Below are 17466 nucleotides of genomic sequence, written 5' to 3'. Positions count from 1 at the left end.
TTTTCCCTCTGGGTTTAAAAAAAGATTTGGATATAAAAAAAAGCTAAATCCAATGTCTTTATATACACCGACTATACTACGACTGAAATCATTTTCTTATTTACCAGGCCCTAATTTGAAAACACTGCAATTGTGTATCTTTTCAAGTGGCGAAGACCCTTAACATCACTGCGTGCATTACCGGATTTAATTCTTTTTACATAACTTAAAGTCAAAGTGACTCAATTTTAGCTGTAAAAGGAGATCCTATAGAAAATCCCGTTGCCTATATTAACATAAGTGCAATCTATATGGACTTACATTAGAAAGCGAAAACATGGTAGTCATACACGCACGAGGTAGTGTTGCGTTTACATTGCTTCCCTTAAAAAGTAAAGTCACAAAAATACTGAACTCAGAAAAAAATCTAATTGAAAAGTCCGTAATCACATGACAAAACCAAATGACAAAACACATAAAAAATGCATGGACAATAACTGTCATATTCCTGACTTGGTACAAGGAAAAAACCAGTCCAATTTCCTTTTCATAGAATAAAAATAAATACAATTAAGAAACAAATTATCAACATGTATTTCTTTGAAATAAAAAATCCTGCATTCGGTAATTTGAACATGTACCACAGTTTAATAAAATACACAACGTAATTGAAAGAAAGCTCTTTTTAATATGCTAATAGTGAAACAAAGGTAAACTATATATTTATTAAATATGATTAGTACTATTACATTAAATAGAAATATAAACACGTGTATATGGAACAATCAAAACCTTTCATAAGAAAATAAAAAAACAACATTTGAATTGGCTAAAAAGATATTGAAAAGGTGTTAGTGTTCACCTGTATCTAAAAATAAAACAAAACTTTGGTAAGCCACTTGCTATTATCTATAAACAAATAAATGTATCAGTTTTGTCTATTTCATTCATTTTAGCTATATTTATGCACAAAAAAATGCAATCTTTACACTATTAAAGATCATGTAGTGATCAAGCTCAATGGCATATTTTTTCGTTTAGGTATGAAGATTTTAGGCGGATATAGTTCTATTATCAATAACATTCACCTTAGATCTAGTGATTTATACAATCAGTAGGGGACTTCCTCTCTTATTTTATCTAACAATACACCCCCCCCATAAAAAATCAATTTTATGTGTCGTTTTTTATTAAGCATATGACTTTGCTGCACACATTTTGATTTTTTTTTAATTTTGACAATTACCTTTGATGTGGTGAATTCAAAATCAATAGCAATTTCCAATTTTGTTTTTGTATACGAACATATTTTAATCAAAGTTACAATTCTATGAGTAGTATTTGATCTAATCTCTTGGAACCTGTTATTTACACAATTTCAGTAATTGTTACGTAAAATTAATAGTATTTTCCCTCTCATTACTTAACATGACCACATCTTAAGGAAAGATATTAATCTCATTTGTAGAATTTTCCTAAGCAATTGAAAGTTATTTCTTCACAGTTTGTGTCCATTTTTGTTGTAATCCGACCTTGAGTTTCCTGGCAGTGACCTTAAAGTTAATAAAATTCTCTTTTCCATTATTTATGTCAAAGAAAGATTATAACAAAACAATATGAAATGTTTGATTAAACTTTTGGAAATATTTTTTTCTGAATAAATTACAGTCTGTTTCAGGTAACTTTGGTCATAACCGTGGACAAACAGTATCATGGTTTAAATATTAATCATTCTACTTGCATTGATTCTGTCGGATATGTTCACAAATTAAATCAAAGATATCATTATATATTAGAATACTAGCGATTTTTTTTGGTGAGAGAAAACCAAGTGGTTCACATTTACCCTGTAGTCTGTAATTTGCTCCTTTCGCCAATAATATTCTAACTATTTCGATATTATTATGACAGCAAGCTATAAGCAAGGGCGATGCCCCAAGGTTTGTACACTTATTCAAGTCTGCATTGTTGTCCAGTAACAACTTTACTATTTCTACACGGTTGTCCCGACAAGCAATATACAGGGGAGATCCTTCATCATTCGTACACTTATTGAGGTCTGCCTTGTTGTCAAGTAACAGTTTTACAATTTCTACATGATTTTTATTACAAGCCATTAACAACGGATTTATTCCATCACTTCTACACTTATTAATGTCTGCCTTGTTGTCCATTAACTGCTTTGCTACGTCTACATGATTTTTCTGAGACACAATTAACAGGGGAGATGTCCCACCGATTTCACACTTATTAATGTCTGCATTATTGTCAAGTAACAGCTTTACTACATCTACATGACCCTTCATACAAGCAGTAAACAGGGGAGATAATTCATCATTCGTACACTTATTTATGTCTGCTTTTTTGTCAAGTAACAACTTTACTATTTCAACATGATTATTCTTACAAGCCATATACAAGGCTGTTGTTCCATCATTCAAACACTTATCAATGTCTGCATTTTTGTCCAGTAACATCTTTACTATTTCTACATGATTGACCTGACAGGCAATATACAGGGGAGACCCTTCATAACATGTACACTTATTAATGTCTGCCTTGTTTTCTAGTAACAATTTTACTATATTGATATGATTATTCTGACAAGAAATATAAAGAGGAGATATTTCTTTATCTGTGCACTTATCAATGTTTGCCTTGTTGTCAAGTAACAATTGAACTATATCTTCATGATTGTTCTGACAGGCAATAAACAGGGGAGATACTTCATTTTCTCGACACGAATTAACGTCTGCATTTCTGTCAAGTAATAACTTTACTATATATACATGATTACTTTGACAAGCAGTAAACAGGGGAGACAGTTCCTCATCTGTACACTTATTAATGTCTACTTTTTCGTCCAATAACAAATTTACTATTTCAACATGATTATTCTGACAAGCAATATATAGGGGAGAAATTCCTTCATCTGTACACTTATTAATGTCTGCCTTGTTGTTGAGTAATAGCTTTGCTATATCTACATAATTATTCTGACAAGCAAAATATAGGGGAGAAATTCCTTCATCTGTACACTTATTAATGTCTGCCTTGTTGTTGAGTAATAGCTTTGCTATATCTACATAATTATCCTGACAAGCAATAAACAAGGGAGATGTTCCGTTATTTGAACACTTATTAGTATTTGCTTTGTTGGCCAATAAAATCTTTACTACTTCAGTATTACCTTTCGCTGATGATGCTATCAAAGGAGTCATCCCATCAAACCTACATATATCTACATCAACACAATGATAAAAGCACCACTGAATCAAAGGTATGTCACCTATACAACAACACTGTAATAGTGCAGTATCATTGACATATCTATCACATTTATGTGCTAATTGTTTTTGATATAAATTGTCAAGTGTGTTCAAATAACACAGGAATCTTTGCCTGAATGTTCGGTTGTTCATGTTTTCATTTAAGAACAGATATACTACGTAACCGTTAAACCAGTCTTTAATCATTCTTTGTATGTACATTTGATGGTATTGGGGTGGAACAATAGTGATAAACTGATCCATGTCCTCTTCTTTTTCTAGTAAAAATCGTTGCATGATCAATAAACTGTCTGCATTTTTAACTAAACACATGATCATCTTTTTTCCAAAATAGTAAGATAGAAAATCAAAAACTTTATCATGTACAGTTTTGTAAACACCTTTGAGTTGATCTTTCTTAATGAATGTAAGTTCAAGTGAATCAAGTTCATCTAATAAAGTTAATCTTGATGTACCTTTATCTAGTCTACATGCTTCAAGTGTGTTATCTATGATAATTCTTGTTTCTGTTTCTATCTCGTCTGTCAACACTTCCTCGTTCAATTGATTGTTAAACATAACACACAATGCCAAGGCACAATATTTACCAAAATGCTTGTTCTTCTTTAGTTGATCAATCTCAGCTTCATACACTGAAAAAGGATTTTGGAAGAAATCTATAACATTGAGCTTAGGATTATCATGATACAATTTACAAAGAAGAGGAAAACAATCAAATAAATCACTATATTTGATAATATCTGAAGCTTCTGCTTCCAGATATATCTCTGCTATCATCTTTCTTTCAGTATGTGACAAACACAAGTCTTCTGATGACAAGTTACAAACATTGGTTCTGAATATTGATAAAGATTCGAACTGTTCATCTCTATACACTTGTAATCGACATGCCACAATAATTTTTGTGAGATTATTCTTTATAAGTTCTTCAATGCGCTTTATCATTATATTCCAGTTTTGTAGATCAGACTGGTTTATAGAATATGTTCCTAAAAAGTCATCGACTACAAACAACGTTTTCTTATTTGAATTATAAAACTGAACAATGTCATGTGGATGTGTTATCATTAGTACATCATATCCTTCAGCTGCCATCTTCAGGACCACGTGTTGGAGGGTAGCTGTCTTCCCAGCACCGGAACTAGCAGTAATAGTAACACAACTTTTGTCCTGGATACACTCTAATACCTGTTTTGCAGCTGCAGTTTCTACAAAGTTAACATCATTAACCCGCCACTGATCCATTATCTTACAGATTTGACCTGAAATATAGAAATATAAATTTCCTCCCTGGTTATTTTGAATTTAAGTTACATTATATAAAATGTCAATTCTTTTCCAAAGATGATACTCAAGACCGTTATTGAGCAAAATCACAATAAAATGAAGATAAGCATTAAAAGGGATTGCCTTAAACGTTTGAAGGTGATATGTCACAATGCTTCTTAAGCTTGGTTCCAATGTCATATGATCCTTCACTTGTCCTCTTAAAAACAACATAAGTATTTTGGTTTATGATTTGCATTTATGACCTGACATGTTGACCACTTAATTCATAGGTATCTTCTCTAATAACATATGTTAAAGATTATATAGAGTATGAATGGGATAAGAAAAATTCTGACAGTTAGCATGTATAAGAGTTTGGTATCAATCAAATGTAAGTTGGTATGATCATATCAGTATATCCCTTTGCTGCATTCATCTATTTGTTGAAATTGGTATTAACGATGAAACAATCACATGCAATTCTTTTCATAAGATCTCCATCTCAATATAAGTGTTACAGGGATATTGCACTATCAGGCTTTATGCATAATCAATGATTTTTCATAGTTTTTGATAATCACAAAAATCATAAGGGATTATATAATAATGACCAGTGATTTTACAGTATCACTGAAAAGTTTAAGCAAACTCATTGAAACGAATTCAGGGAATACAACAATTCAAAAATTCTTTTATTGATAAAAATAAATCAAATATAGACAAATATTTCATCTTAATTTCTTTAAGAATTATGGTTTGAATGAACAGTTTGAATTCGCATTCCCTGTTCAATTATCAATTATCAAATCTTAAGTGCACAATTTTCCAGTGATAATCAACTAAATAGTAGTAAACAACATGACTGTTACATACACCACAAAAAGTAATCATTAAAATTAATAATACAGAAGTTTTCAATGATACTGATACATTTAACTAAACAGGTATGACATGAGTTTATTGTTTGTCAAAATAGTGCACGTATACTAAATGCTTTTTTGGAGGAAGACATCATTTGTGGCGTCTGCATCACTTGTAAACATCTTCAGATGTTTCATATAACCAGAGTGAGGTTTTTTTTTAACGCGGAGTTAAGTAGAGATTCAATATATAAAAGATAAGATTTCAAACTCTTTGCTGCAAAAAATAAAGCAGAAAGAACATCATGTGTTCAATAGTAGATGTCAATTATATACATTTACACTGCAGTTTGTTAGATTTATTGATAGTGCTTAAGACTTAAGTTTCTACAACTGTTTTATAAGTTTTTTATAGAAACATTAATTATACGTTGTCTCTTAAATTAAGTTAAATGTTTTATCACCAATGTCTCATTTATTGATTATGCACAATTCTTGACAAATTAGAATTATGATATGACACCAGTTGGAAAAAAAAGGAAGACAATAAAAAGACCTTATAGCAGTGATGGTGATCCAAGGCTGACAATACAGTCTGTATTCATAATTCATCTTAATAGTAGCCCAACAATGTACAATGTGAATACTTGCGGTAGTAAATTTGTTTCTCTCCCTGACCCGGATTCCATATCTTACAACTGAGATAACGTGGCACCAAATCGCCTTGCACTGATCATGGCGTGGTAGAACATTCGACCACCTATGTTCTACGGTGGTCGGATGTCACCTCTTTTTGTCAGTTTTTATATAGTGTCGTTATACGGTACATTATATTCATGGCCTGGACATGGATTTTTTACTGATAAGGTCAAGTATTTATCGTAAAGGATCTTACAAATAAATGAAGAATGCAGTATGAGAATAGCGTGGGATAAAGACCGAAGTTTTATACGCGTGCACGCAAATTGATTTTCTTTGTAGAGGGATCTTAATGCAGCAAAATCTTTTCAAAGACCAAAAAGGGAACAGTTTTTGTTTTATAAAACACATTTGATTATCAGGTCTTATGTTATTAAAACCTGCAGACTGACATGGCGATTGCTAAAAAAACGTTTCACCAGATGTAACAAAATGGATCTTAAGAAAATAAATAAAAGATAATAAAGGTGTCAATTCATCACTTTTACTAGCGCTTTCACTGTTTGCTTATGCAGATCTTCATCTTCATATCATCATGTTTAAAGTGAAACACTAGGGATATTCCACATGTGAAATCTTTGAAAATATAAAGCACACAGATAGCTTTCATACGAAACAATTAATGATAAAGAAACATTAATAAAAAGCTATTTTTTATTTTTTTGTGATCAAAATTTGGAATAAACAATAAATACTTCATTGGTTTATTTGAAAAAAAAACTAGTGCTTGGCATTTGATATCTAGTGAAGAAAAACAATAATATTTATTGTTTTTATTTGTAATGAAATTTTGGAATATATATTTTCCATTAAATTGGTATGTATTGAAGTACGTGTTACTCTTAACATAATTACAGAAGTAACAGAGCCAATGAAAATCAGTTTAGGCAAATACCCCACGCCTCCTAACATTTCGTTCTGTTGATATTGCATTGATAATAGTCTCTCAGATACTAACCTCTCACAGATATGGCTAGACATTATAAGAAAATAAATAAACATAAACAAAGGCTACAAAGTAAAGCTGCAATGCAGCAAAGTAAGCTTAAATGTATGCTATCACAAGCTAGAAAACAGGTTGTTAATCTTCCGCATAGAAAATTAACTGATGACCAGTATGTATTTGGTTTTATCCAGAGGTTTGAAATTCATTTCTTCACTGTCAGTCAAAAGGGCAAAGCAGGACTTATTACATGATTTTGATGAATTAGCAAGAAAAATGAGATGTCGTTACTTATATCATGGTAATTTTGATGAAATTAATCCCTTCCGATTTAAATCTGGACATACGCCACCTTCATCCTGCAACATCATTGTAAATTACCTGTTCAATACAAATCTGGAACTATCTTCAATGCAAATTCGAAAATTTCGAAAAAATCTAAGTCTATCACAGAGGTCCGGCATTTCTTCTCTGTTGAATGGTGAATCATTAATCATTAAGAAAGCCGATAAAAGTAACAATGAAGACGATCGCCAATTAAATACACAACATGACACCAAATTGGAAAACTTTGACCTAAAAGCACTTAGATGTAATATCAATACATGTGTCAAAGACATGTACACCAAAAGGTGTTATAGATTACTCCACATTTAATTACCTTAATAATGGTAATCAAATTGATTATGGGCCTGGGTATATGCATATATTGCCTAACATACACCGATTAAATGAATCGGAATTAGTAAAAATCAATTAGAAAAGTTACTTATATAAGTAATATTTAAAATAGCCTCGTTTTCAACATTACTTGTACAATGTTGTATAGGTAATTTTAAATGTTACATGTTTAAGTAATGCCTCTGACTGATATAAACAAAAATAGGAGCCGCGATAGGAGCAGTGCCAAGCTCGAAAATCTGTGATATACTCATGCATAAAATTATGAAAGAAATTCTTTCTAAGTTTGAACATAGAAAACAAATATTTGTCTATGGAAGGTATCGTGATGATATTATATTAATATTACACGGCGATTCGAAGGAAATAAAGGATTTGCTAGAGTTAGCAAATAATCATCATCCGTTCCTGAAATTCACACTAGAATTCTCATCTAAAGAAATAATATTTATTGATGTTAATATCTTGATTGGAACTAGATTTTCTACTGAAAATATTTTGGATGTGAAAACACACTTTAAACCGACAAATGCCTTCCTTTATATGGATCGTAAAAGCTGTCACAGTAGACATGTGTTTGCTAGGTTTAGTAAGGGCGAAGAAATCAGATACATTAGAACAACAAATAATGATGTTGATTTACAATATATTTTGTTACAGTTCTGATTGAACTTATTAAAGAGAGGATACAAGGAGATTGAAATCGAAAATTACATAACTGAGGCATTATCATGTCATAGATCTGATTTAATCAGAAAAAACGGCCAAACAAAATAAAATTCCTTTAGTATTGGCAACGAAATTAAATCCATGCATTCATAAATTAAAACAATGCATTAGTAAACATTGGGATCTACTAAAACAGGATGCAGTTTGCAACGAAATATTTTCAGGCAAACCTATAATAGCTTATGAAAAGCATAAAAATATTGCAGATCCATTGACACCGACATAATCAAAATAAATTGATACAGGTAAATCCCTGATGATGACGGGCCTAAAATGTTTAAAACCTTTCATAAATGTTATACATTTGTCATTAGCATATAATACACAAACCGTCGAAACATTAAATTAATGTCGGATTGAGATAAAGCAATTGCAAGTCCAGTAATACTACCACCATGTGATCAATATTTTGTAATATAATTACAATAAAATACTTATAGTATGTAGACGGAGTCTTCCGAATAAGATTGTTTGATATCGACATTCGGATTGATGTCGGAATACGTGGATGTTAGGTGTCCATTTTATACAGAGTATATACATCATTATATACCTATATGGAGTTATTTTCTTTCAGAATGACAGGTCATTCTTATTCAGAATCAACCCGGACGAAACCATGTTTCAATGAAATATGCTCGAGGCATAAAACAATGACCTGTGCAAGGTCATTATTTTCCTCGATAGAAATGTAACCTATAATTTACTTCAAAAATTTTTTCTTCTGATATTTTTTTGTTGCCGATTTGAAAATTATTTTTTTTAAAGTTCAATCAATGATAGGTGTAACAGAAACTGTCATTTCCCGCGTTTTGATTTAAGAAACATATAACGTGAAGTTTTGTAAATTTATCGCTACAATAAAGAAATATTATCATATAATTATGTGAGATAAATGTTAATGTATACTTTCATAAAATAAAGCCAGAATTAACATATTCTTGTGTAAGATTTTGACAATCTTATTGAGTCACACTGAAAAGGTTGATTTATTTTTGGTTGCTTTATTAACGTCCAGTGGCAAATATTCCATGCATGTTCAGGATATTACACACTGAATAGGAAACCATACTGTGGTCTACATGTATTTATATTCGTCTTCGTGTCAGTTTTTAACTTTTTTTTTAATTTATCTATACCTTTTTCAATACTCTCCAACTGCGTACTTTATATGGCATTTTTAACTTTTTTTGGATTCGAGCGTCACTGATGAGTCTTTTATAAACGACACGCGCGTCGTGCGTATATACAAAATTTAGTCCTGAAATCTATGATGAGTTTATTTACTCCATCAAAAGATCAACTAATAAGATAATTTTATATTATATTGGATAACATTAACGTAACTCACAAAAGGATCGGATGCAGAGGATATATAATTATATTCTGATTATCGTTTAATAAAATGTATTGCTTTTCAAAAGATAATCTTTCTGAATTTTTCATTCGATTCAGTTAAAATTGTTAAAAAATAACCACTTTTCCGAGATAGAAATGACATTACAAATAGAAAAATAACTTACCCTTCCCTCTTTTCCATAAACTAAGTGGTACAATAAATCATGTACAATGTGTCTTGTATTTGTCATACATCTTTTTCATTTGATAACAATACATCGGTGTCTTACTTCATGCAGTTACAGTTATATTTGTGTTGTACATATGAATGATATTTTTTTTAAAGTTTATATTTAGATTTATGAGTGGGTGTTATTTCATATTCTAAATGAGACGTATTAAACCTAAACTGATTAGAAAGGAATATGCCACGTTAGTGTTGTCAGTAAATTAGGATTATAAATTTGCAAATCTTTATAAAAATAATATCTTTTTGACGGTATATAAGACAGATAATGCATATTTTACGGTCTTTCTCATCGTAGAACACACCTCGGGGTGTCGGGGTGTCAGAATTGCTCAAAAGAATTCCTCAACTCAGTTGATCAATCCTGACACCCCGCGGTGTGTTCTACGACAAAAACCCCTTTACATATGCATTATCTATAACAAAATTGCACAAACAATAAACATATAATTCATTCCCATAGTTAACTCACCTCTTATATTCCAAGGAACTGTGGAATGGTCTAAACGCTTTTTCTTCAGTTCTTTACATTCTTCTTTCATAGTTTGACCACCTAGTCTTGCTACAGCCTAGACAAATTGAAAAATCAAATATTGAAAATCAAATATTAGAGTTTTCGGGTCTGCTCACAAGGTTGAGCTGCAATTTGCAGTTAAATGCCCATAGAAAAAGAAAACAAAAATTGAAACGACTGTTTAACCCTACCACATTTGTGTCTGTTCTTATACATGCTATCTAAAACAAGTGTTTATGCTGTTGTTTGTCATTTCTTCTGTCTGTGTTTTTAGATAGATGTTGAATTAGTGTGTTGGTGGTTAATGTGGTAAGTAGCGCTATATTTTGGAGTTCCAATTTAGTAAAACCATAATACTAGTCAACAAAATATTGCGTTAGATGTCCTTGTGTATATTACGTAAACTAACCAACAAATTTGCAAAAAAATGAATATTTGGGTGAAAGAAAAATATATTTAGACCTTTTTGAGACAAAATGTATACGTCTATGAGTTTGCATTAAAATTTGGAATTGAAAAGATTAATGCGGTCAATAATATACTTATTTAACATTTTCAGAAAACCGGGGGTTATTTTTGGAGTACCGCTTTTTTTAAAGGTCATTTCTCTGCTGACAGAGTAGAAGGTTTATGAAGACTGCCAGAATCTAAGTCCATATATCTTACAGAATTTGAAAATGATACAAATTTTTGCAGATGATATATTTTCATCTTAAATGAAGCTTTTACATTAAAGTTTTCGTTAAGGTTTAAAAAGTTATTGATATCTAAAACATTTTTAACTTTAGACTATCTCTTATAAATAACTGCCAATATTGAAAAAAAATAATGCTTGTATACTGCCTGTTTATTATAAAAGGCTTATGCCTATGTAGTGTTAAATTCAATAAAGGGTTGAGAAATATATGATGATTGGAAAATAATGCACCACAAGCTGAAACCAAATATGGACGATGCAGACGACGAATCAATGTAGGTGTGGAATGGCTTTTAGTGCAATATTCACAATTTTCTCAGTATATAAATTACATTTAAAAAATAACAAAAATATGAAGGAAAATTCAAAACGAATTATTCCTTATCAAATGGCAAAATTAAAAGCTAAAATACATATAACGAATGGAAAACAATTGTCAAGTCGTATACCTGACTTGGTAGAGGCAAATGTAATCTGGTTGTTTAGCTAGCTCACCTCACAACTGTATTGTCAAACATTGTTATATTATAGTTCGATTCTATGTTTGTTACATTTTGATGATGTGTTTTTGTTGTGTCGTAGTTCGTCTCTTATACTTGATGGGTTTGCCCTCAGTTTTAGTTTGTAACCTGAATTTGGGTTTTTTTTGTCAATCGATTTATGAATTTCGAACAGCGGTCTACCACTGTTGTCCTCGTATCTATGATGAGTTTATTCATTGTATGACAGTCGCATCACATTCCATTATATTGAAATCAGTGTGTAACCAAAACAGACCTTAATAACAGGTCAAAATGTCAAATAAAGGGGTAAAGCAGTCAGTATTGTGTTATTATCTTCATCATTATGAAAACGAACAAATATGTCAACACAAAAACACAAAATTGCAATTAGACAAAGCATGTAAATAGAAATTGAAGACAATAAAACAAGAAATGACGATATCACAATAACAAAATGATGGGATGTATAACCGAGTCACGCCAGTTGGTTAATACCAGCAATGGACAATTATTTACAAAGATAAATAAATAAATGATTTAAATTTAGAACGGACTCGTTTATCATGGACTCTGGACAAATTAAAGACAATATATAAAAATACGTCAAGTTTAAGGTCGGTAACGAGTAAATTCCTTAGGAATGAACATTGACAATGGACATAAAACCTGCATAATTTACTCAATTTGCCCGTTTATAATTTTTGAAATTATCAAGAAACTAAGAATTCAACTCCCTCAGGCAAAATTGGCTTTAGATGAATTTGGCTATTTATTTTAGGTATTTTTTTTACATATAGCTCTTCAACGGTTTCAGTATTTATAATCTTGTTAGAATGCCTTAAACATACGATGAAAATTAGCATTCAGAAAGCTGATACATGTACAATTCAGGATATACCTGGTTTCTATGAAGTTAAACATGAGGTGAAATATTTAGAAAGCTGTGAAATTTGCAAAATTGTAGGGATATTTAATTGGTGGTCTGACACCTAAATCACATTCGTACCCCACTAAAGTCATCCGATACAGTTACGTAATATTTAGATAATGGTATACATGACATTCGTGCACTACCGATCCAGTGGCAGTGGATAATTATATCCTATGAATTAGTATTGGTTGTACATATCAATTGTACATATTAAAGCATGCATTATACAAGTATGTGCATGATGATTACATAAAGTGATTAATAATATTCAAATCCAAGTAATATTTATTCTCTTATGTTGTGAATTATCGTCACCTTTGATGATTATTGATATTCGTACTCCACTGATATCCTCCTATGATGTGACTGTTCAATAACTAAGGTGATAATTCTTAATCGTAACCCGTTACCCGACCGATATCAGTGGTTGATAATTATCTGCAGTTATAAATAACATACTGATATATGTATCCTCTCATGCAGTGTCTGATTATTTCTTTATGTGACATTAAAATGCTTTCCGCAATGATATCCCCCAAATATAGTAATTGAAATAAAAACCTTGGGTGGTAAAGGATATTCTTACTTTACTGATATCCTCCCAAGCAGTGTCAAAGAATGCCGACTTTATCTTTGCAGTTTTGTTATGAGCCAGCTCGTTTCTGTAATATTTTATTCTTGCCAGGTCAGCTGTAGGTGTAGTATCTGTACTCAATGGTAAGTGATCATATCCACCTGTAGGTGGAGCTAGTTTTGTGAGGTTCCGTAGTAATGTAATCATTAATGGGACATCAAAACTAGTAGAGTTGGGGTTACCTAAAAATACAGATTTTTGTAATCATCAAGCCATTTATGTTCATAAATCATAGTACATATTTATTTCCGTTTTATAACGTGTCTTTTATAGAGGCTAGTACTTTTCCACAATCTAAGGTACATGATGAAAATAAACCTTTTTTATAAATTGAAAATGATTATCTCGACTATCACAAGACACTGTTAGCTTAATGAGGACAAATCAAGCAAATGCACAGGTAAAGGAAAAGTAAAAAGATCAAGAAAGCCACACATGCCGGCAATCTGTCTCGTCTGCGGTTTCCTGCTGACAGAGTAGAAGGTTTATGAAGACTGCCAGAATCTAAGTCCATATATCTTACAGAATTTGAAAATGATACAAATTTTTGCAGATGATATATTTTCATCTTAAATGAAGCTTTTACATTAAAGTTTTCGTTAAGGTTTAAAAAAGTTATTGATATCTAAAACATTTTTAACTTTAGACTATCTCTTATAAATAACTGCCAATATGGAAAAAAAAATAATGCTTGTAAACTGCCTGTTTATTATAAAAGGCTTATGTCTATGTAGTGTTAAATTCAATAAAGGGTTGAGAAATCTATGATGATTGGAAAATAATGCATCACAAGCTGAAACCAAATATGGACGATGCAGACGACGAATTAATGTAGGTGTGGAATGGCTTTTAGTGCAATATTCACAATATTCTCAATATATAAATTACATTTAAAAAATAACAAAAATATGAAGAAAAATTCAAAACGAATTGTTCCTTATCAAATGGCAAAATTAAAAGCTAAAATACATCTAACGAATGGAAAACAATTGTCAAGTCGTATACCTAACTTGGTAGAGGCAAATGTAATCTGGTTGTTTAGCTAGCTCACCTCACAACTGTATTGTCAAACATTGTTATATTATAGTTCGATTCTATGTTTGTTACATTTTGATGATGTGTTTCTGTTGTGTCATAGTTCGTCTCTTATACTTGATGGGTTTTCCCTCAGTTTTAGTTTGTAACCTGAATTTGTTTTTTTCTCAATCGATTTATGAATTTCGAACAGCGGTATACTACTGTTGTCCTCGTATCTATGATGAGTTTATTCATTGTATGACAGTCGCATCACATTCCATTATATTGAAATCTGTGTGTAACCAAAACAGACCTTAATAACAGGTCAAATTGTCAAATATAGGGGTACAGCAGTATTGTGTTATTATCTTCATCATTATGAAAACGAACAACTATGTCAACACAAAAACACAAAACTGCATTTAGACAAAGCACGTAAGCAGAAATTAAAAACAATAAAACAAGAAATGACGATATCACAATAACAAAATGATGGGATGTATAACCGAGTAACGCCAAACGGATAATACCAGCAATGGACAATTATTTACAAAGATAAATGAAAGAACACTAAACGCGTTATTAAGATGACAAACAACGTCAGTTCCTAGAATCTATACTTCACGACAATCATATCTTTATTGTGAAACTGATAGATAATAGTTATCAACAATTTCCGGTAACTATAGATGACCTCTATTTTAACGTTAATTGACATTACCCTGGTTCAGACATTGGTGACGTTTAAAAAAGTCTGAGAAGCATTTGTAAGCTCTTGCATGCTAAATGAGTTTAGAAATATATATCCATTATGCAGATGAAATTGATATATTGATACTTAGGTTTTGGAAATTGATTGATTCAAATTTAGAACGGACTCGTTTATCATGGATTCTGGACAAATTAAAGACAATATATAAAAATACGTGAAGCTTAAGGTCGGTAACGAGTAAATTCCTTAGGAATGAACATTGACAATGGACATAAAACCTGCATAATTTACTCAATTTGCCCGTTTATAATTTTTGAAATTATCAAGAAACTAAGGATTCAACTCCCTCAGGCAAAATTGGCTTTAGATGAATTTGGCTATTTATTTTAGGTATTTTTTTACATATAGCTCTTCAACGGTTTCAGTATTTATAATCTACGGAATTCAAATGATTGGCTTTGATTGTTCTTGAGGAAGGTAAATCCAGAAAAGCGCTTTACACGCAAAAACATATTAAACGTGTTGTTTTCAATTTTTTACATCACTGGGTTGATACCTCTGCTGGTGGACTATCAGCCTCCGAGTATGTCATCAACTTAGTAGCCAATTCTTTGGAACTGACAGGATTTAACAAACTTTACTGAACTTGCCGTTTATAAATTTTGAAATTATTAAGACACTAAGGTTTCAACTCCCTCAGGCAAAGTTGGCTTTAGATGAATATAGCTATTTTTGACATACAGTTTTCCAACAGTTTCGGTACTTATACTTCTTCGGATTTCAAATGTTTGGCTTTGAGCGTTCCTGATGAAGTTAAATCAAGAAAAGTGTTTCGGACGGACAAAAATATTGAACGTGTTGTTTTCAATTTTTTATGAGTCAATGCATGATTTTGAAGATTATTTTCCACATTGAGTATATGAACCCTTGATAATTTATTAGTTCTATAAGAAATACAGATACAGGATTGAGAGCGTTTACAATGCAGTTATTCATCTTATTTATATTTCCAAGAGGCATTACTCCTCTATAACTATTGCCCCATAACATCCACATATTGTTTAGTTTAAACATATTCATTTATAGTCGATTGGAAAACAACTTATATTAATTTCTTTTCATTTTGCGGGTGCGAGTGCTGCCTTGTAGCGGCATTAGCCTGCTCGTTTTCGAAATATTGTATTAAATTAATCACGATGACAAGCCATCAAATATTGCCATAGTACCAGACCTCATTGTTAAATGTTTCTTATCATAATTTCTCTGTATAAAGTGTACACAATCAAATTTTAAACAATAATATGTACGAAAGTTTTGAGGTCAAAAATTCAAAGAAGTCGTGCAATGTTTATGATGTTTGTAATTTAACAAACATACATATTAAATGAATCAGACAGATATAAAGTTTTTGTTAGGGGTAATTTCTATACCATGTTTTAATAGTGCAGCATGAACAAGTTTTTAACTATATGGTGAGGGTTACTACTTAAACTAATATTTCATTACACAACAGGCACAGAAGAACTTAAAAAGTCAACAGGATTGAAAGTAAATTCAACTCACCACCACTTGGAAAAAGTAACTTCCATTGCTCTGTGTTAATGAAACGCTTCTTTTTCAAGTCAAACAGTGTATTATATGCCTTTTTGATGGAGGTTTCTAAGCAAGATGGATTAAATTCTTTATCAAATAATACACGAACAGCACTTGGACAAATGCCAGTCAGCAGCAATTCGATTCTCAAATAGTTCTCTTCTTCTTCTGAAACGTGTGCCCTATCCGCAGTTGCCATTTAATGTTTTCCCCTTAATCTCGGAACTGATCCTTTAGGCTAATGGTTAGAACTGTGTATATTGCTGCTTGAAGTTTCAGAATTAACCATTTTTTAGGATTCCTCCTAAATGTAGTCTGTCAATTCCATTATTCATTGATGAAAGTTTCGCTCTCGGTACAAGAGAACCGGACGATTGCATAATAATGAAGAGTGTATTCATTTCTGCCATGTCTGATATTCCAACATAATTTTATGTATTGCAGTTCAAGTCTTAACAGATAATAAAGATGGTCTTTCTTTAAAGCATTATCTGAAAATGTAAAACATGTTAGTCATAATTTAGAATTTAACAAAAATATGTTCCCGAAAGCCACAATGAGCCTCTCGCACTATCAGATAATCCAGTTAAACGAGCCGTGAAATATATACTTAAATACTTCATAGTAAACAACTTTACTGAAAAACTTAAAAGTTGTGTAATCGAGGCAACAACAATTATTTTGCATATAATGTAATTGATTCGAATTTACATTATACTAAACATATGTACACGGTTTGAAGATGATATAACTTGAACTTAATGGTAAACCTGATACATGATGGATGGAATGAAGGACATATTTATGCACATGGCAAAACAAAACAAATA

The 17466-nt window shown here is 31.3% G+C and overlaps 1 protein-coding gene across 1 annotated transcript; it reads right to left on the bottom strand.

The window, feature by feature from the left end:
* Nucleotides 1–1712: 1712 nt before the first annotated feature.
* Nucleotides 1713–16886, bottom strand: LOC139484315 (uncharacterized). Its single transcript, XM_071268051.1, has 4 exons — nt 16607–16886; nt 13267–13496; nt 10508–10604; nt 1713–4531 (listed from the first exon to the last, which is right to left on the bottom strand). The coding sequence occupies exons 1-4, from the start codon at nt 16833–16835 to the stop codon at nt 1713–1715; spliced, it is 3375 nt and encodes a 1124-aa protein (XP_071124152.1). The 5' UTR covers nt 16836–16886.
* Nucleotides 16887–17466: the final 580 nt, after the last annotated feature.

Source organism: Mytilus edulis, chromosome 8 (genome assembly GCF_963676685.1).
Source record: "Mytilus edulis chromosome 8, xbMytEdul2.2, whole genome shotgun sequence".
Lineage (NCBI taxonomy): Eukaryota > Metazoa > Mollusca > Bivalvia > Mytilida > Mytilidae > Mytilus > Mytilus edulis.
This window is presented reverse-complemented; position numbering and strand designations above follow the sequence as displayed.

Coding starts and splice junctions, on each gene's coding strand:
- LOC139484315 (XM_071268051.1), bottom strand. CDS start 16,835: ATGGCAACTGCGGATAGGGCACACGTTTCAGAAGAAGAAGAGAACTAT. Junction 13,497..16,606: donor GTTACTTTTTCCAAGTGGTG/GTGAGTTGAATT, acceptor CTGTATTTTTAG/GTAACCCCAACTCTACTAGT. Junction 4,532..10,507: donor AGTTCCTTGGAATATAAGAG/GTGAGTTAACTA, acceptor TCTATATTTCAG/GTCAAATCTGTAAGATAATG.